Source organism: Halichoeres trimaculatus, unplaced genomic scaffold (genome assembly GCF_033239565.1).
Source record: "Halichoeres trimaculatus isolate MK-OKI-2021-1 unplaced genomic scaffold, fHalTri1.1 fHalTri1_scaffold_10, whole genome shotgun sequence".
NCBI lineage: Eukaryota > Metazoa > Chordata > Actinopteri > Labriformes > Labridae > Halichoeres > Halichoeres trimaculatus.
The window spans coordinates 27,783,378-27,805,050 of record NW_027437187.1 but is presented as its reverse complement, the minus strand read 5'-3'; the positions used below and the strand labels follow the sequence as shown (position 1 = coordinate 27,805,050).

Here is a 21,673-nt window from a genome sequence, read left to right as displayed (position 1 = left end):
CTTAACCCTACATAAGGGGCTCATTAAATATTGTTTAACCCCTGAGTGTTTTTACAGGATATAGTAAGAGTTTAGAGCTCTTGTGAAATTCTTCATTTTTTTTTTATTTTTTTTTTTGTGAGGTCTTAAAGGGTTAAATGTTCACAGCTGAGCCTGAGTTATGAAAAAAAATCTATCTGCTCATTTAAAACCTTTAATCAGAGGTTTGATTGGCAGATCTGTGTTTGACTTTGCAGTGCACTGACAGTTTATATGAAGCCTCCATTTAAAGGACAAATGTGTGAAATTTTAAAAAGTGTGTTAATACAACACTACCAGAAATGATATAAATGTGTCATTAAACAATTAAAATGAAGAGATTTTTTGGGATTATTCTCATATGATGGTTAAATATGTCAGGTTTTTACTCATCAAGTATTCGTTGAATATTTAACACTGAATGTGTCTGCACAAGCTTCGTTTTCCTCCTACATTAAACTTGCAGTGTGAAAATCAGTGCTTTTGTAATGAGAGCGGTGGCATTCAGCACTGATCTTATTTTAATACTTGACCTACTTTTTGCAAATGAATTTTGCCTACATTTATTACTTTAGCATTTCGACAGAGAGGTTTATACATAACCAAAAAAAAATCGATTGACCGATTTTTAAACAAATGGACAATCAGACTCAGGATTTTTCACTCATTTAGTTTCTTTTAGAAATGATACAAGTTATGGAGGGACTGTGGAAAATGTTGCAGTGGTCTAGAAAAGGGAAAATGATCGAATCCTGACCCGTCTCTCTCTGTGTTAAGTGATTAAAGGGAGTCAAGCACCAATGAACCAAGAATTCCTTTTAATAGAAAGACGACCAGCCATGCTGTCTCACCATACAATGACACTTTAGCCAACTTTCAGTTTAACATGCTACACTGGAAGACACGTACAGCACACAAACTATGTGTGTGTAACTCTTGGCAATCAAAGAACCAAACTCCATGGAAATGACAAAGCGTGTACTGGTACTTGAGTTCACAGTGCATGCAAAGTAAAACTGTATTTTACTCCGTCTGCTGAACAGTCGGCACAAACATGAGGAAGAGTTTCCATTAAGAGGGTCTAAGTACAGTCATAGGCAGCAGGTTTTAGACAATAAATCAATAAATATGGATAACAAATCAGAGTTACTGTTTGTGTAAAGGTCCTTTAAAGGGGCAGCTTGCTTTTGTAATTCTGTTGAGAAAAGAAGAGTCCAACATAAGGGGTAGAGGTTACACGAAAGGGGAAGGGAAGTGGTTACTAGTGTCCTCCGACGATGTTCAAGGCACCAACACAACTCTCACGGTGTTGGTGTAACCGGAGCCGGGGCGCCAGCCGGTCACAACGAGGGCTACATCACCGGACTTGAAGAATTTGCGGTGCTTGCCTTTGGACAGAGAATAAAGCATCATTGGTTCTGGCTCTAACTGATTTTTTTCCACGTCTAATACTTCATATTTGATGATCACTTCTACACAATAATGAATGCAGCTACTCACCAACTTCCATGGCAAAGTTCACGCGCAGATCAACATCCTCAGCCCAGACGTCGTTGGCAGCCTTGGTGTAGAGCACGGGGTACACACCGCGGTACAGGTGGGACTGACGGGCAGCCATGCCACAGCGGGTAACAGCGATGATGGGAGCACGGGGCCTGTACCTTGACAGCATGTGAGCGGATCTGAAAGGAAACAAGCAAAAATTTAGTTTCCTCCACTTTAAAAGCATCAAGCAACAACAAACCCTGGAGTGGTTTCCACTGCAACTCCTTTCAAACACAGTGAGATTTGTGATCCATTTTTCCTGTGTAATCTTAACAAAGCTGCTTTAATGATCTCATTATGATCAAGAAATCCACCAGCTGACAGCTTTGCATCCTCTGTAACATGTGTTGTGGGACTGAACTCCGAAATGGAAGCCAAAGAAGAGGGAGTTAAAATTAACTTGGAGAATGTCAGGGTTCAGACGGAAAAGGTCACGAGTGGAGCCCAGATTGTGAGTGCAGAGAAAGTTGGCACACTGGATGAAAGCAGAGGACTTGTGTTAGGAAGCCTATGGAGGCGGATAGATGAAGAGACATTATAATGCACCAGTTTCTTTGCTCACAGTGGGGGCCAGGGAGGAAGTAATGACTCAGAATGCAGAGGAGAAGGGCTTCAGCTCAGATTCTCACCTTCCAGACTTGGTGAGCACGATGATGGCGCTGGCGCAGCATTTGAAGGAAGCTTCGACTGCACCAATGGCGATGGTCTCTGTGGGGTCACGGGTCAGATGGGAGGTGCGGCGGAGCTCCTCGAACATCTGCCTGTGGAACATGGCTGCCTCGGCCTCACGGGCAATCTGAACACGTGAGAAGAAAAACGAGGGAAGCAGATTAAACAGTGGAGTCAGACTGCAGCCACACAGAGTGTCGACTGAAGGAGGGAGGATGCAGAGGTCTTCATACCTGGAAGCACACTGACTCATGGAGCTACACAACAGCGGCAGCTGTGATGTCCAGAGTCTGTTGCTTTGCACTGCAGATCCTCAGACACATGCTGGTTGGGTAACATGAGCACACTGTTAAAGCACAATGCAAAAGTTGTTTGGTAGCAGATGGACGAGGGAAGGAGGGGATTTATCGGGGGTAAGGAGATGGAAGTTAAGCAAACACTAAACAAGCTGTTAGTAAAAGATGCACTCACACACTAAAAAGGTTGGCTGTTATCTCCACAGAAGCACTCAGAGAAATTCTCTTATATTTCTCTTCTCATGAATCACAATACATCTTATCTTGTTTATTGATATATTGCATATAATCACATTATAATAATCATTTTATTGTTTTATGGGATTTTTCACATCTTTCTTGAATGTTTGCATCATTTATCTCAGAGTACATCTTTCTCTGTCATTTGTATCATGTATAATCATTCTGTATTACATTAAAAAAAGGGGGTACTTTGTTTTTTTCTTGCACTTTCTTATTGAAGTTTTACATCCCAAAACTCATCATTCTTCAAGCCTCCTTCACTGTTGCCATGCAGCAAATTTGTCATTTTTGTTGTTGTTGTTGTTGTTGTTTTGTTTTATGGAATTTTTGTACGCTATTAACTGGATAGGACAGTAAATACAGCAGTAACAGGGTGAGAGTGGGAAGTGACACGTGGGACAGGTGCCACAAGGTTGGATTCAAGCCCAGACCAGAACTTTGACCACTTGGCTATACAGGGGCCCCATGTTTCTACTTTTATACTGATACATTTGCCCTTTTAAGATAATTCATCACCTGATGATGTCACGAATTTGGCAAAATCTCATACTGATCTCATTAAAATCTCATGTAGATTTTTAAGAGTTGTGCCATCTGAGGATAACTCCAATACACATTTACCTATCTGTTTGACACTTTGCCCACATTAGGTATCAACATTTAACATTTCATTTAATATTTTTTCTTAAAATATCAAAAATGTAAAATATCAACTACTTTTTGTATCACATTGTAATTTATTCTATTGTATTGTTTTGTATTGTAGTATGTATGATGGAACTGCAAACGTCCCTGTTTCATTTCATGTGTCACAAACCATATATCATGTAATATCTCAACTTGTGTAATCCCATTGTGATCATTTTGCGTTGCATTGCATCGTCTAATGTTGTATTGTATCCCTGTGTAGTGTGAGGTATCTCATTATATGACATATTAAACCTCATCCCATTATATCCAGTTGTATTATTTTGCATCATTCACCACTGAACAATTACCTACTGAATAGAAAAGCCAGTTAAAAAAAGAGGTTTGCCAGCACTTGCTTTTGCTTTTGGTACACCCTGGCGCTACATATTAATGAAGTGTGACAGAAACATGCAGAACACTATTATGAGTTTAAAACATTGCTTCAACACAAAGTGATGCTGTGCACACAAACACAGAAAAAGTCAAAACAGGACAGCTCTCATTGAGGGTTTTCTCACCATGTGCTGTGTGCGCACAGCCTCCAAGGGGTAGTCTCCCTTAGCGGTCTCACCGCTCAGCATGATGCAGTCATTGCCGTCCAGAACAGCGTTGGCGACATCACTGGCCTCAGCGCGAGTGGGGCGGGGCTTCTTGGTCATGCTCTCCAGCATCTGAGGGGTAACAAGAAGACTCTTTAATATCTAATCCTTTCACACATGTAATGAATCAGCTGTCGTACGCGCCACATACCTGTGTGGCACAGATGATGGGCTTGCCAATCCTGTTGCATCTGCCAGTCATCATCTTCTGAGCGATGAAGACCTTCTCTGTTGGGATTTCAATACCCAGGTCTCCACGTGCAACCATGATGCCATCACTGGCCTCCAGGATCTCATCAAATCTGTCAAACAATTAGATCAGTCAGTCATACATGAATAAATCGCCAAACACTAACATCTGGGTTGTGTTTGGGATCCACACACCTGCGCACACCCTCGTGGTTCTCAAGCTTGCTGATGATCTTGATGTCCTTGCCCTTCTCACCCAGAACTTTCCTCACAGCCTGAACGTCAGCAGCCTTGCGGATAAAAGAGGCGAAGACCATGTCAACTCCCTGCTCCACACCAAACTGCAGGTCCTGAATGTCCTTCTCAGACACAGCGGGCAGGTCAACAGCGGCTCCGGGCAGGTTGACACCTTTCTTGCTGCCCAGCATACCACCATTCTCAATTTCGCACATCAGGTAGTCGTTGCCTGTTGTAACAGAGAATGAAGGATAAACTCTTAATTTACGCCAACAAAGCCAGAGCAGATGAGCTGAAAAAGATGATTCTTTGTAATCTTACCGATTTCCTTGACCTTCAGGGAAATCAGACCATCATCAATGTAGACGTGGAATCCGGTCTGCACAACCTTGGTGATGTTCTTGTAGTCGAGCCACAGGACTTTCTCATCACATTTTTCCTTGTATTGGTCATCGAGAGTGAGCTTGATGGTATCACCCTTCTTGAGCTCAACCTCAGCGGTGCCGCTCTAAACATGAGGATCAAGGGCTTGATTACTTACAGAAGATCACTCAAATCAGAATTTCATAATATTTTTATGTTTTCTTTTGTGCTGGGGTCTAAAATGGCTTCATGGATCAGTACTCACGCCCTTGATGAGACCGGTCCTGATTTCTGGTCCCTTGGTGTCCAGAGCGATGGCCACTGGTCTGTAGTCAGCAGATCCTGGCACAAAGCTCTCAGTTGCAGCACGGATGTTCTTGATGGTCTCAGCGTGGTACTGTTGAGTATCAAAAAAAAAAATCACAAAGTCATAAACTTCAAAAATATCACACGAGAAGTCTCTGTTAATTTACAGAGAAAATTAAGTTTACTTGTGAAGGCAAAAAAAATGAATTTGGATTTCTATCATTTCTGTCCTTAGTGTCTTAATTCTAAGATTAAAATAGATTTCTGTCAGAGTTTTGAGAAACTAAAACCAAGACCCCAACATTTCCTTTATACTGACTTTAAAGTGAAAACTCTGTCTGAATTCTGACTCTGAACCAGAAATTCAGATTTCAAAGTCGCAATTGTAAAGAAATGTCAGAAATTAAATAATTAAATCAATAAATAAACATTCATTTTATTTCCTTTACTTTTAAAAGAACTTCTGTTTATTGAGGTTATTCTGTTTTTCAAATACAAAAGAGAAATATGAGACATATTTACCCATGACTCAAACAATACAGAAAACGAAATGACAGTAAATCATAAATAATATGTAAAATCAAGTTAAATGTAAAGATAAAATTAATACTAAATACAATTTGGAGGATGTTGCATTCACTTTATTTTTCTCTTTTTTTTAATGGGGCTGGTTTTGTAACAGTTGTCTATAGATGTCTGCCAAAAATGAATATCTGTCTTCTTTTTTTTTTTTTTTTGACTTTCCTAACTTTTGAGGGGTTAGTTTTCAGTAGACCTAATTTTTTTTTGTAGAGGAAAAATAATCTCCAAATGTTCAATTCTGAGATGATAAAACGGTCAAAGAAACAACAGGTGGTCTGACTTTGTCAAGCAGTCATAAGTTATGCAGGGTTGGCATGACCGTGCCTCCATAACTACATACAGTAAACCTAAATGACAGCTGCAGCAAATATTTCTACATAGCAATGTTTAGCACCAGCTGCTCAGAGATTAAAATAGACACCATTATATTTCAGAAGTCTATTTTGAATGAAGGTGGTTGAAAAATTAACAAATAACCCTCTCGATGTGTACTAAATAAAAGAATGTGTGTCTCTCTGTTTACTCAGATCTTTTCAAAACACCAGAGGTTGTGAACTATCTGAACCATTGTTAAAAGATGGCAGACGACTGCTCTCAGAAAAAAAAAAATCATGTGCTCTTCTTGTCCTTTCACTGCCAGACGGGCTCCCTGAAAAAGATCTATTAATAGCTGCTCTGACAAGTGGCAAACCAAGGAGACAGGTCATATCTATTTTGAACTTCTCATAACAAAAACACAACTGCCTCGTTTTTGTTTTTTTTTCTACTGGTACAAAATTCATTTTCAGTTTCCGAGTTAACCATGCTGCGCTGCACAGTTGAGCTGCTGTTAACCTTTAAAGCTCCAAATGTGTGATGTGAGTATTCCTTACGAAGGCTAATGATAGATTAGACAGCTCATCCACTCAGGTGACGGAGAAAAAGGTCTCTTAAAGGCGAGGGGTCATTAGTATAAGGTGGTGGCTCACCAAATCACAAGCTACAACACAGACCTGGCACTGAGGGGGCGAGCACAAGCTCATAGATCAGATTACAGCGACAGACAGTCACAAGAGTGACTGACTGTGGCTGTAAAGGGTAAATTTATACTGAGTCACTCGAAGAGGGAGACGAAACTACTGCTGAGCTGCTCCATCTGGGGTCAAACTCTCAGACATGCTGCACTCCTGCACACACATGAATCAGTGACGTCATATCTGCTGTTTCAGGTGTGCACTCTCATGTTGTAATATCACCGTTTTGAATGGTTTGGTGCAGAAAGAGACTTACTTCATGTGTGCCATGAGAGAAGTTCATTCTTGCAATGTTCATCCCAGCCTTGATCATTTCCTTGGCAGTTTCCACAGAGCGGGAGGCAGGTCCTGCGTGGAGACAAATGAATCAATCCTTCAACATTAAAAGGAATTTTCTAACCAACACACAAAGATTTTATCATCATATTTAGTTTATAAAAAGACAGTTTTGAAATGGGACTGACCGATCGTGCAGATAATGCCAGTGTTGCGAGACACAGCAGGTTCAGAGTCAATGTCCAGCAGACACATGTGCTCGATGAAGGTGTCTGCCATAGCAGCATGCATCTGCTGCATATGGATGATGGAAGAGCCCATATCCTTTGTCTTCGACATGACTGGATCTTTGGCTGCAGGAAATGTCCTGCAGAGAAGAAGAAAAACAGTTCAGTGATCAATACATTTTTACCTACGTATGGGTCATTCAGGAGATTTTGCCTTCTTTAAATCACACATAAAACACTGAAAAGAGCCTCCTGTCACCCAAAAACCAAGATATTATCAAGAAAACTACTTCAAGTTTTAAACTGTGACATCAACAGGAGCATATCCAAAGAATGTGGAGAGTAAATCAGAAACGATTGCAAGGTTCAATCATGTCAATGGAAAAGTGCACACTTATAGTCAGGTGTGACCTCTCTGTGGATTAATTTTAAGCCTCCACCAGTGGGCAGTGACTATGCAAGCTGACTGAACAGCCAGTGTAAAAGATCAACAGTGACAGTCTGTGCCTGTCCCGTCACCTTCTCTCACATTACACTGACAGTTTATGCACAGCTGAAGAAGAGGAGCAGATACTTTGAACAGAAGCAGCACAAAAAGAATGAGTCATGAAAGACTGTTGAAACACAGTACATATGCTGCCTGACAGTGAGTGGTGCTTTGCTCATTGAGAATCTGAACATGTTCACAAACAGGGAAAGAGACTTATCAGGATTTGGTTTACAGTTAAAGGTGTTCAACAAGCATGACAGATGTGTGTTCTCAACCAGTGCATGGAAGTATGCTGTGTGTGTACCAGGAGGACATTCCTGCTCATAGCATTGACTTAAAATAACATGGTCAGCTGAGTGTATAAATAGACATCGGAAACATATCTGAAAAGCTAGAAAATGCACCAGAATGAAAAAGTCATATGATACCATAAAACAAGAAATCTAACATCACAGCAGTACGAAAGCAGAGCAGATATCTTGAACATGATACAGGAAATTATCATAAATTAGAGAAAGATAGAGAACATTTAAGGTGAAGTTTACAAATGCAATAATGCAATAATGCAATATTACCAGACTGCAAGTCATAACATTTAAGTTTCAGAATACTTGCCTAAACACATAAAATAATCACAATAAATAAACAACAGATATCATCTCTCTTTTTTTTTTCAAAGTTCAACAAGTTGTGTCAGTTTGAATTTTCATTTTTTGAAAAAAACACGACAAGAATTGACATTAATATCTTAACAATGTGAAAACAGCCTCTTCTCTCTTTGGCAAATAGTTCCTTTACTAGCTGCTACTCACCTCCTGGGTGAACTTTGCAGGGACCAAGACGCCGCCACTGCTGCTCGGGTGACAGTTTTTATCCTCCTCACGAACCGGAACTACTTTCCTGTGTAAGCTGCGCACGACGACACAAGATGTAGGGCGCGTCAGTTAAGACATTATTAGCCCTTTTCGTGGAAAGTTCTCCGTATATTTTAACCCTTACATTTAGTCCTTTCCATAAATTATATAAACAACGACTTTAATTGATATAAAAGCAAAAGACGGGCAAATATTGAGGGAGTATAAATTGCAGGTACGAATGTTGTCCGCCTTTTAAATCCTAGATCCCTCCGCTGATACTTAAACATGAGCCTTGGTAACAAGGATGAAACCGAAGAACCCAAAATGACGCTTCATCTTCTGTGCTAAAACTGAGGCTTTTATTCTGCTATGTTAAACAGAAGATTAGAAATCCATTTTCACACTATCACTCTGTCATATTTTAAAAAAAATCTAGTTGTATTGTGGTCATTATTTGTCTTGACTGAGAAAATAACAAATTGAAAATAAAAACACAGTAATCATTGCCAATTCTGGGCTCCCACACTCAGCCCTGCAGATTATGTATAAATCAATTTATCTTTTAACCCCACAAAATAAAAACTGCAAATGTTTTAAAAATCTATAAATCAGTGTACTGCAAAAAAAAAAAAGAAGCTGGATGAAAACCCTACTGTTTTGCAAATGTCAAAAGAGTTTTCTTTTTAAAAAAAAATATATACTCAAATTTCATTTTGAAACAATGCAAATAGGCATATGTGCATTGTTTAAAAAAAGTTGGACTGTTAAGAATTTCCCCCTTCGAATTTCCTTTAAATAAATAAACAGATAAATATCCTTAAATAGTGGTTTAAATTGAGATTGTTTTCATTGCGCTTGCTGTATTTCCCCAGTTCAACCCTCCTTTTATGGTCAGGCGTGTTCCTCTTATTTAAAGCTGTCCTATCATATACATCCTTTTTTATGACCTCTTACATTCCATGTTGTACCTCGAGACACCTGGAGCTGAATTATGCTTGGTCAAGATCCAAATATGTCTGCAATTTACCTAGATATTAACATGAGGTAATGGTATATACATAGTTTCCAACATTTACCGATGACAGATTTTTTCCCAAAATAGTCGTGCATCCCCATCATGTGTCGATCCTTCACCCTCTCAAGGTATAGTATGTTATGGCACATGTATGCAGTGGATACAGTTGAGCCATGCTTGGCTCTTTAGAGCATGAGGATCATATGAAGAACATTCTGTACCACATAAACCTCCAAGTGTCATGCTCAACATATAGACTCTCCCCCTCAATGTTATTCAATACATCGCACATGTGCGTTCTCAGCTCATTTTTAGCCACTGATGGGAGAACACCATATTTCTCCTTTTATTAATATGTATTTCTTTTTAAAACTGCAACACTTGTGAGATTTAGGAGGTTACAATTCCTTCCTAAAAAATAAAATAAAAAAGATGGAATATTTAGATTCTGTTGTGTGGAGAGGCAGCAGGTGTTGCATCTGAATTCACCAATCAGACCTAAACTTCTTTGACCAACTTCACAAATTTGGACCCATGCAAGAAGGAATTTTTGGTCTGTTTTTACAACACCCTTATATGAACGTAACATGACAGTGGCGTGCACAGACTTTTTGAAGGGAAAGGGGCAAAAAGAAAAAAGAAGTGCAAACAGGGTTCTTGCAACCTGACAGGGCGGCTGTATTTTGCCAACCAGGAGGGCACTTCAGCATACATTTTTGCCACCCTTTAGCATGTGTTTTGGCTCCTAAGCTGGCACTTTAGCATGTGTTTTCCAACCACTCCCCTGTGCACACCACTGACATGTGAATATGAGGATCTCTCTGGAGGTTGAAATCTGAATCCAAACTGTATTTCACCCAACTCCCATCCTTTTAAGGATCACATTGTAGCTTTGAGTAGAAACTATCAGGAAGCCATCTGAGCTACAATTACAGATGAATGCATTCAGCTCTGACTCAAAATTTGAAGACAGGTAGAAGCTGTTCACATTTTTTGTCATTTTCAAAATGACCCCTCAAGATATTATTACAGGCTGAATGTTTGTGTTGGTATACATCCAAAAGGAATTAACTGTCTGTTCTAGCACTTAAGATCTACAAAATGCAACAATAGAAAATAAAGAGGACAATGCGTTCCCCTAATTATTGCTATCATTTTATAACTCAACCATCTCTGTCTAAAAGAAGTTTTACTGTCTTCTGTGTATTCAAAACGCAAAAAAATGTGCCCAAATGTGCAAACCCACAAAATCTGCCTCATTTTAAACTCTGCTAGTTCCCAACACTATTCTCAAAGGATACATTTCACTTAACATATAAAGAAAAAGTGAAAAAACAAGCTTTAAAATATTGCTGAATTTTCTCTTAATATTTTGGTGAGGGTACATTTGCAGTGATAAAGTCTCAGTGTAGTTAACATATAATGAACATATTGTCACCAATTATGGACAAAACACGAGTCAGCGAGTCCCTTTCTGTCTCAACAATAGCTCCCTCTTGTGGATAAAAGGTTGAAATGTCTGGAGACCTGCAGAACAAGTGAAATGTGCAGTGAGCATTGTTTAAAGTGAGGTTAACTTGAACAAAAACTGCCTCAGTGGTTTTTCCTCTCTGCCTACTTTTTAAGATAAGCAACTTCAATCTGAGCTGAAAACTCAAAACTTTTATTTTTTGCTTATCAACTTTTGCAAATGGTTCAATGCTACTTCAAAAGTGAAATTAAAGGTGAAATCTCTCAGTGAGTTTAATTTGATGTATTTGTGTACTATATTTGCATTATATTTGATGTAGTTTTTTCAATCAGTACATCAACTACCCTTTCTATCCTCTTTAGTCCAGTGCATGATGATGCTTGTGTTGCCTTTAGTTTGCCTCTTGATGGTTCCTCATATAGACTGTTTACTTACTACAACAGATGCTATAGATATTATATGGAGCCAGTTGCTGTGGAAATCTTATCCATGCATCGTCCACTGTGAACCTGTTTTTCATTCATCTTGTGACTTTGACAGATAATCCCATACAGATAGGATGATATAGCTTGGTGTTTAAATAAGGAAGGAGAGAAGTATCCTTTACAATAAAAATCAATATCCCTACAAAGAAAATGAAACGCACGTCACTCTCTGAGTCTGAGACACATTGACTCATCCCTGGAGAATTTCCACTCGCTTCGTGTACTTACTGTTGGTGGACAGCCTTGAAACTGTCCATATACAGTACAGGGGTTCATGATAATGTGCCCACCCACTATAAATAGATAAGGCCACATTTCCAACACCCACCCGTGTCTAAGTGGATTACTCTGAGAAAAGCAACTTGTTGAGAGAAGACTTGCACAGATGTAAGCGCTCCTAGAAGTGTCTAATCTGGCCAGACTGCAGAGCAGCAGGCGACTGCTAACAAGGGTAACTGCAGATTAAGGTCAGACTGCAGCACAGCAGGCAGACAGGAAGACTAATAAATGCCAAACATCATCAGCATCCTTCATCCGTGCCAACAGGGGATCTTTGTTCTCTTCACAGTCTTAACACTGATTCATGAGCCTGAGTCTGTAGGAGAGTTTGGCACATGGATTTCTTTACTTCTTCTTCTTTCTCACACTCAAAAAGAAACCATGCAATCTGTAGACACAGTGACACTCATATCACACAGGCAGGACAGGAGGTACTGAGTGACAGACTTACAGCTTCAGGTCACATCCTCAGCCTCTCCTCTGTGTGTGTGTGTGTGTGTGTGTGTGTGTGTGTGTGTGTGTGTGTGTGTGTGTGTGTGTGTGTGTGTGTCTGGAGCAGGTTCAGCTGATCAGCCTGTCAGGGTCTTCAGCCAATCGTGTGACGCCGGAGTCCAAGGCTGAACATGTGGGACTTCCTGCTGGGCCAAAGCAGAGGGGGGAGAGGACGGCTGAACACAAACAGCCACGGCGAGTCATTCAAAACAGGAATATTAACTGTTTTCTCTGAGTGAGGGTCATATACGGACTTAAGCTTTTTATTGTTTAGTTGTTTTTTTGTTACAGCATTACTTTGTTAGCTCAGTGTGTCATGTGGGAGCTGAGTTTTTTCTCCTAGCCAGGAACGGTAAGATCTTTGTTGCTGATCTAATCTGGAAAATGACTTTAATATGCTTATACTGTAGAAGTGGGTGAACTTATTTGACTCATCTTTTGTTCTTTGTAATGGTGATTTGTGTCACAGAGGAAGAGACTGATGGTTTTTGCTGAAATGCCAAAGAACTGACCACATACCACATGGTGAGTTTTTACACACACATTTTCAACCCATATTCATAAATACATGGTTTAGTTTTACTCATTACACTCAGCTATTGATTGGCTGGTCTAAGATCTGGTACTGTTTGGTTTTCTAAGTCATTTTTGGCCATCAGAAAGACAAAACATGGTACCTGAATAAGCTGCCAGAGGCCTTGGTGAAATATTTATCACTAACAGTAAATGTAGTGAGGTATCTTTCAGCAAAGTGCAAGTCAATGTCAGTAGTAGTAGTCAGTTTACATTGTTTGGGTGGGCAGCAGGGACTAATTAGCTGTGTCATTAAGAGGATCTTTCAATTGCCTCATTGTCCCGCTGACCTGACAGGACTCAGAGAGTGAGCTGTGGACAGAAAGCGAGCTGTGGACAGAGAGTGAGCCATGGACAGAGAGCCAGAGCGATGAGGACAGTGACATGGAGGATGGCCTTAGTGTATCAGATGTAAGGGTTTTCCTTCTTTCTTTTTTTGTTATAATTCTTTTTTTTTTTTTTTTTAGGTGGTGTGAATGTGACTTTGACCCTAATACAATCACACAAATATAGCTATTTAGAGAAAACATTTTATTAAAAAGCATATCAGTGAATGAACTGTTTGACCATCTGGAGTAAAGCTTATTGAAAAAAAATATACAATGCCACCTTTAAAGGAATATTAGCAAACAAAGCCATTAGCAAATAAAGAAATACAGAAATAAGAGTCTACAAAACAGAAAAGAATAACCTATATTTAGTATTTCCACAGCAAACATTCACTATGAGTTTGATTTGGGTGTTAAAAGAAAGGTAAGTTTTTATCATCAAACACTTGAGATACAAGATGTTAGTTTTGCCACAGAAGGTATTAGCTTTAAATGTAAAACCAGAAATCAATCGATCTAAGTCAGTGCAGTGATTTTTTTTTTATAAATAAAGACTTAATAACAAAATAACAATTAGATAAATCAGCATTTATTACTGTAAACAACAAAGGATTGTGGAAAATGTTACAGAAATGATACAGCTACAAAAATACAGAAATGATATAATACTGCCAGCACCTTGCTCTCAGTTATCTACTGTCAAAGTTACATCAACCTTCTGACAGCGTGAATTTAAGTATCTGCATAACATTTTAACAACTTGGCCAGGTCTCTCACTATTTCTTGGCCTAAGGTGGCAAACCAAACTTATTGTTGTAAAAAGGCACAAGTCCATATGGAAATGCCAAACTTGTTATAAAATGGTTAAAAGTATGATGAAAAGTTAAACTAAAACTATAAATTCAGTCAGATGTGAGCTCACGAGATAAAATAGTACGCTGTCGTTAGATACTGTGTGTGGCTTCCAAATAAAGGTCAATCGGCTTCATTCATGTCAGCGTGTGTTTTAATCTTTGGCCTCCTGCCGTGCTCAGCTGTTTCTCCTTAAGGTAACAGTGTTGTTTTTATCTGCAGGAGAACCATGCCGCTGAGTGGTATCACCACCCCCAGCTCGATACAGACATCGAGGCAGTCAGAACTTTATATTCAGACTCTGCCGTCTCAATAACGTAAGAACTTTGTTTCTTTTTTACAACTTTAAGGGGAAATCATATCAGCAGGTTTTCTTAATCATCAGTTGTTGTTTTTAGGGAATATGGGTCGATTGATGAGGTGGATGTTGACCTCAACTTAAGCACAGACTTTTTGGATGTAAGTTGAATCTAAAATACTCTCATTTCCAAAATCATGCTGACATGTTTTCCGTCGTAGCTTCTCGCTCTGTGTGATGTGATTATTTTGTTTGGTGCCTACAGCGTGAAGTGGCCACAGCCTGGAGGATTAACTCATCAGAGCCCATTGTTATCCGTCTGCACTTTTCTCTGTCTCAGTATCTGAACGGACCAGGTGAGCAACAATGACACAACTGCAAATCCACTTCCTGTGATAAAATTTTAGACAGTAATCAAACAAAAAGAAAAATAACAGCACAACAGCAAATGAAACCATCTGTGGCAAGACAAAAGCCAAAAGCCTTCTGAGCACTGCCATGGGGTAGGTGTCAGATAGAGGGGTGTCACCTGAACAGCCTCTTTCAGCCTTCCTATTAAAGACAGCACTTTTAGATATCAGAGAAAACTACTTACACATGTCCAAGACAAAATCAGGAAATGATAGACTTGTCAAACCCCAAAACAGAGCCAACAAAACTTTCTCACAGGAGCTTTAAGTTTCATTCTCAGTATCTGATGTTTCTCATCACAGCACCGTCAGTTGAAGTCTTTCAACCATCCAATGTGGATGATTTCAGCCTTGGGAAGCAACTACAGAAGTGAGTTATCATTCTGTTCACTTTTGATGTCTCAGAATGTCCCTCTTAATATCAGTCATAGCCAGCTTACTGACAAACCTTTCTCCTGTGTCACCCAGTATTCTCTCAATCTTCCTCTCTCGGGAGTGGAAACATCTGACTAACGAGAACATCATGGTTCAGAGGAAAAAAAGACAAAGCTGGTTCAAGCCCAGTGGAACCATCAAGAAGTTTCGTGCTCGACTCAACATCTGGCTCCCACCATCAAAGTATGCAACAGTTGAAGAGCTTTAATGCTGCTTCAAACTAGTTTTGAATCTGTATATTCACTGGTTCCTCTGTCACTGTGCTCAGGTCAAATAATCTTCAAGAATCTTCAGTTGGAGGAAGAATCATTATACCACCAATGAAACTGAACAATTTTACAAATCATAAGACTTCCTACACCATCAAGAATCCTTCTGGAGAGCTCTTCACCTACACACCCAATGGGAAGGTGATGAGTTTATTTTCAAAAGCCTCTCTTTCTGAAGTGCTAAGTGGCTAATTCCTGATTTTTCCTTTTGTGTTTAATCATAGTCTTTGTGTCCTTTCCTCCTCAGAGGGTGGTGGTGTCAGCAGTCAAGTCTTCAGCACAGCTCAGCACCAAACAGCTGATCGAGCTGCTTTTCTCCTCTCAGGCCATCAGGCACTGTAAGACCACACCGACTCTGCAGCACGGCTTCTTAGCGCAGGTAATGCATGAGAAAACTACAGTCAAGTGTTTTCAAAAGCCACTGTACACAGTATTAAATTATACAACCTGGGAACCAAAGCAAAATCACTCTCTTGACTTTCCACAACCACAAGCATCCACCTCAAATCTACACAAGAATCTGTTCAGCTGTGGACTGTACCCACCTGAGAAATTTTTGCCATTTATCTGTAAGTCAATTGTGTGTTGTAGCAGAATGGATGACACTTTATTTTGAGGCCAGCATTAGCTCCAAATTATGTCACAAGCACAACATGTCAGCACCCCCTTGTGGCGGTATTTTAATACAAGGGGCCGTTAAGCTTCCCTGTATTTTAAACATGGATATAAAGTAACAATGTTGGGCGTTTAATTGGATAAGATCCCCCTTTGACAAGTAATTTAGTAATCAATCAATTTAAGAAATTGTAATAAAATTTTAAAATAAATGAGTGCAGATTGTCAAACTGCTACATGTCCCTATGTTATAGAAATCCCTGAAACTGTCCATAAACTGTGGTCTGTTCTAAAAAAAATTAAAGATAAATAATAAAATAAAAGAAATAACACAAGAGTTTCATGAGATCTTTATGGGACTTTCTGAAATTATGAGGTCATCGCATAAGGATCCTAAAACTTGTTCTTGACACCTTAAAGGGACAGGCATCAAATTCCTTGCTGTACCTAAGACAGGCCTCTTGAGAGCTGGCCAATCAGAGGGAAGGGGGTTTATAGAGTGTGGAGCCTTAAAGAGACGGTACTAAAATTGAACGTTCGGATAGAGGCTGAATTAAGGGTTTTCCAAAACACCTGTGTGACAAAAAATAGGGCTTTTATTGGGCTGTTTATCATATAAAGTTACCAGTGGGACAGTATAGAGCCTAAAACTAAACTACCCCTTCTTTAACGGTGGGATAAGTTGAGAGCACATGTAGATATAGCCATAATCCAACAGTGTGTGCTTTACATGATTTTTATCAAAGTGAAGTCTGTTAAATAAAGGGAAAAAAAAATTCTGAATTAAAATTGGTCCAAAAATATTTAGGTATTTAAATATTAATCTTTAGCATACAAAGCATGGAGAAAGAGAAAATTAATGCAAATGTTTCATAATGTTCACAGATTATGAGGTACGCTGAGCAAAGACTTCCCACGCTGAATGAATACTGTGTGGTCTGCGACGAGCGACATGTGTTTCAGAATGGCCCCATGTTAAAGGTACACTGCCAAGAAAATTACTTCCGATCCAGTGACAGATCTGCAGCAGTCAAACTAGAAATACTGTTAAATGATGTTAATTGTTCTCTGTCCGGCTGTTTGTGTCTCAGCCAGCAGTTTGCAGCAGGGAGCTGTGTGTGTTTTCCTTTTATACGCTGGGTGTCATGTCTGGAGCTACAGAAGAGGTTGCCACTGGTGCAGAGGTTTGTATCACACAGCGTCAGACAAAGTGTGTATGATAACAGTGTCAGACAAGTGTTTAACATTGCTCTGTCTTTCCACAGGTTGCTGACCTGTTGGTTGCCATGTGTAGAGCTGCTCTTCGGTCTTCACGCAAGAGCATCATATTTGAACCGTACCCCTCTGTTGTTGACCCATGCAACCCAAAAACTCTAGCCTTCAGCCCAAAGGTAACAGATGCATACTTTCACACCTCTTTTCTGATCTGCTTAGCCATATTCCTCTGAATTTTCCTAAAGAAGTTTTGTTGTTTACTTGCAGAGAAAGAGCTACGACAGGCTGCAAAAAGCTCTCGACAATGTCTTGTTGATCAGGAGGATGACACAGGTGACTGATCTTTAAACAACTTGAAGTTTTCAAAGATAAAGACTCTCTTACATTGATGATTTCTATTCTCCTCAAAACATCCAGGGTCCTTATTCTGAAATAAAGAAGCAGATGGATAAGATAGATCCTCTTGCTCATCCCCTGCTGCAATGGTGAGTAATTGAAACAGCACTGACCTCGCTAATTCTTCCACTTTATTTCACAAGTTGTCTAAATGTTCCTAAGATTGATGTCCAGGTGTGTGTTTGCATGTCTGATAACAGGATTTTAGCAAGCAACAGATCACACATTGTCAAGCTTCCACTGCACAGGGTATGATTCAGTAGTTCACAGCTAGAGTTTGGTGTCTTAATGTAGCAGCTGGGAGTCTTTACAGCTGACATAGTTCATGATGTGCAGACAAAGTATACTGTAATATTGTTGTGCTGTGTTTTGTTGTTGATGATCTATATATTTTTTTCTCTGTGCACAACAGCAACTTAAGTTTATGAACACACCCCATCAGTTTCTGCTGATCAGTAGCCCTCCTTCCAAAGAGGCTCGCTTTCAAACCGCCAGGAAACTGTATGGCAGCACGTTTGCTTTCCAGTAAGTGAACTCAGAGTACACCTTTACATCATGACTCTGCAACTTATCATATAGAATATCACCCCTAATTCATTTACCAAAACCCCTTTTTGCTCTTCTTCTAGTGGGTCTAACATTGAAAACTGGCACTCTATTTTAAGAAACGGACTGGTTAATGCCTCCTTCACAAAATTACAGGTAGAGTATGAGACAACAAGCTGTTCGGGGTTTTAAATTACTAACATAAAGAGATTAAAATCTAACAGACTGGGGGTATCTGTTCTGTTAGACGTTGATGAAGGTTATATTTGCACAAATGAAGCAAATTGAAGGTAATAAATTGAATTCTTTGTTAGCCTTACATCTTTGCTCTGTTTCTTGAAGCTTCATGGAGCTGCATATGGGAAAGGAATCTATTTGAGTCCCATCTCTGGCATATCATTTGGATATTCTGGTATGAAATTAAACTGTATTATTTGTCATAAATTACATCATATCAAACAATTTTTCATATTCAATTCATATCTTTCAGAGATGGGTAAAGGTCGGCATCAAATGCCCACAAAAGGGGAACTCCTGAAGAAATATAATCAGTTAAACCAAGTCAAACAGGTATTTGTCAGTCAAATCTGCCTAAAATATGTATTCCATACAATGTCTTCTCTTTTTGTTGAATTTTCATTCTGTATTTCCTCCACATCTCAGGAAGAGCCAGTGCATGCCAGATTTCTGCAGAACAGTAACTTAAACTGCATCGCTCTCTGTGAAGGTGACTGAGATAATCCATGTATCCAACAAAGACTGGATTACAAGAATAAACTGTGATCATGTTTGGATCAAATAAAAATAATCTGTATATCTCCACAGTAATAACTTCAAAGGAGCTTCAAAAACACGGCAACATCTGGGTGTGCCCGATATCAGACCATGTGTGCACACGATTCCTCTTTGTGTGAGTGCAACATAAGGGAACAGAGATTTCACTGCCTGAAAAACCATCTCCACCTGTCAGTGTTGTGAGACGTTTCCAGACTTTGTTTGGATTTTCTACAGTGTTGTGTCTTTGTGTTTCTCAGGTATGAGAACGGCCAGGTGGGAGATGTCCAAATCAACACTCAGGAAGCCAACATCCACAGGGAAATTATACAAGTAATTGCTTCAAAGCCGTGCTGAGGAAACAAATATGCACAGCACGTACAGTGCAGCCACACACTCCTATGTGCAGGTTTTGTATAAAAAACTCCAACCAAGAATTAGGTTTTTATTGTTTCTGACAATACATAATAAATCATCTGCTTTATATGGTATGAATCAGCTTTAATTTGATTGGAGAATGTGGAGAAAAGTTTAAATCATGTTCTTCTCTATTTCTTATCAATGCACTAGATTAGACAGGTGAAACTAGCTTTTTTGTCATGGAACGGTTGAAGCTTTATTGCCTTATATTTTAATTACACTGCCCGGCAAAAAAAAAAAGTCACCACCTTTACCTTTGATTATGACACACATTTGCTGTGGCATTGTTTTGAAGAGCTTCTGCAATGTCACAAGATTAATTTCCATCCAGTGTTGCATCAATGTTTCACCAAGATCTTGCATTTATGCTGGTTGAGTCTGACTGCTGTGGATAGGCTTCTCCAGCACATCCCAAAGATTCTCAATAGAGTTAAGGTCTGGACTCTGTGGTGGCCAATCCATGTGTAAAAATAATGTCTCATGCTCCCTGAACCACTCTTTCATAATTTGAGCCCGATGAATCCTGGCGTTGCCATCTTGGAATATGGCCGTGCCATCAGGGAAGGAAAAATCCATTGATGGACTAACCTGGTCATTCAGTATATTCAGGTAGTCAGCTGACCTCATTCTTTGAGCACAGGCTGTTGCTGGACCTAAACCTGACCAATTACAGCAACCCCAGATCATAGCATTGCCCCCACAGACTTGTACAGTAGGCACTAAGCATGATGGGTGATCACTTCATCTGCCTCTCTTCTTACCCAAATGGCCCATCACTCTGGAAAAGGGTCAATCTGGACTCATCAGACCACATGACCTTCTTCCATTGCACCAGAGTCTAATCTTTATGCTCCATAGCAAATTAAAGCCTTTTTTTTCCAGTTAGCCTCACTGATTGCTGACACCCAGTGGTCAAACTACCATCGTCGGTGCAAGATCTTGGTGAAAAATTAATACAACACTGGATGGAAATAAATCTTGTGGTATTGCAGAAGCTTATCCAAACAATGCCACAGCAGATCCATGGTGTAATCAAAGCTAAAGGTGGTCCAACGAAATATTATATAGTGTGTGACCTTTTTCTTTGGTGGCACCTTTTTTTTTCTGGCCGGGCAGTGTAATATACAGTGTGTTGAAATTGAAATCTCTAGACTCGTAAGTTTGTGCTGTGAAAAACACATTTTGTACATTTTTTAACCCTACATTTCTAAAATAAAGTATAACAATCACTAATTCTGTCATTTTTTTTGTTAGACTTGTGTGAGCCCTGGTGTTTTGGTGGTTATTGATGTAATACATGGTTTACGCCACAAGAGGGGAGTCTATGCAATGATATACTTTGAAATCATTCATACCACAGAGTCAATAAAACCTTATAATGGTGAAGTTATGGCAGGTATGACTCTAAAGGTCAGCAAGGAGAGAACCTTACATGTGTCCCAGGGAGATATATAGTGAGAGCACGTAAGACTAGATTGGCCAATCTCTCTAGCTCTCTGTTACACAGCCTTCACAACACTGACTTACAGGCGGTTTAATCAGATTCATATAAAGCATATTCTTCTCCTGAGAGCTCATCGTAACTCCAACACTACAGAGAGCCTCATCTTTGCGTGCCCATTGTTCCACTCAGTGAATTTCACGAGGTGCAAACTATCCTGTGAGGCAGAAATGCCCCATTATAACAGTATACTGGTTCCATATGAGCCCCACAGCTGCCTCCTGAACTCATCCTTCAACAAACCACCCACATGCCTTCTCCTATATTCTCAGATTTTATATTTCCATGCATGTTTTGCTTTAACCCAGCAGCTCTAAGGTGTGATTGTCCTCAAAAATGTCATTGACTCAAAGCAGGCGCAGATGAAGTAGCAGCATTTTCTGGGTCAGACCAGCAGGCGATGGACTGAGGGGAGGGGAAATATGAAGTTGCTGTTTAGCCCAAAGGAAAGACTTCTCTCAAGGACCATATGGCTCTCTGATGATAGAGCAGAGGGAAAGTTGTCTTGAAAGCAATGCTGTACACTACAAAAATGTTTTCATCCAATGTCTTTGCACCAGTAAGACTGTAGTTTGGTGCTATATCTGCAAAAAGACACATTAAGTGTGTCAATAGAAAAAAAAAAAACAAATCAGTGGAAACAAAGGATTGCTTCAAGTGCATGCCTTGTTAAATCTCATTTACTCGTGTTAATTCAT

General features: G+C 39.6%; 2 protein-coding genes across 2 annotated transcripts; one reads left to right on the top strand and one right to left on the bottom strand.

The window, feature by feature from the left end:
• Positions 1-949: 949 nt before the first annotated feature.
• On the bottom strand, positions 950-8,568 carry pkmb (pyruvate kinase M1/2b). The gene is made up of 11 exons (XM_074677556.1): positions 8,556-8,568; positions 7,215-7,393; positions 7,007-7,098; positions 5,115-5,246; positions 4,808-4,994; positions 4,445-4,715; positions 4,212-4,362; positions 3,980-4,132; positions 2,193-2,359; positions 1,519-1,700; positions 950-1,406 (listed from the first exon to the last, which is right to left on the bottom strand). The coding sequence occupies exons 2-11, from the start codon at positions 7,363-7,365 to the stop codon at positions 1,300-1,302; spliced, it is 1,593 nt and encodes a 530-aa protein (XP_074533657.1). The 5' UTR covers positions 7,366-7,393; positions 8,556-8,568; the 3' UTR covers positions 950-1,299.
• Positions 8,569-12,563: 3,995 nt separating this feature from the next.
• LOC141796595 (protein mono-ADP-ribosyltransferase PARP6-like) lies at positions 12,564-19,708 on the top strand. The gene is made up of 23 exons (XM_074677812.1): positions 12,564-12,694; positions 12,812-12,867; positions 13,213-13,326; positions 14,319-14,413; positions 14,495-14,555; positions 14,660-14,750; positions 15,108-15,174; positions 15,273-15,422; positions 15,508-15,649; positions 15,756-15,887; positions 17,009-17,104; positions 17,215-17,307; positions 17,389-17,514; positions 17,606-17,671; positions 17,756-17,823; positions 17,935-17,983; positions 18,147-18,259; positions 18,364-18,436; positions 18,623-18,692; positions 18,771-18,850; positions 18,944-19,007; positions 19,106-19,190; positions 19,315-19,708. The coding sequence occupies exons 2-23, from the start codon at positions 12,865-12,867 to the stop codon at positions 19,409-19,411; spliced, it is 1,935 nt and encodes a 644-aa protein (XP_074533913.1). The 5' UTR covers positions 12,564-12,694; positions 12,812-12,864; the 3' UTR covers positions 19,412-19,708.
• The last annotated feature ends 1,965 nt before the right edge of the window (positions 19,709-21,673 follow it).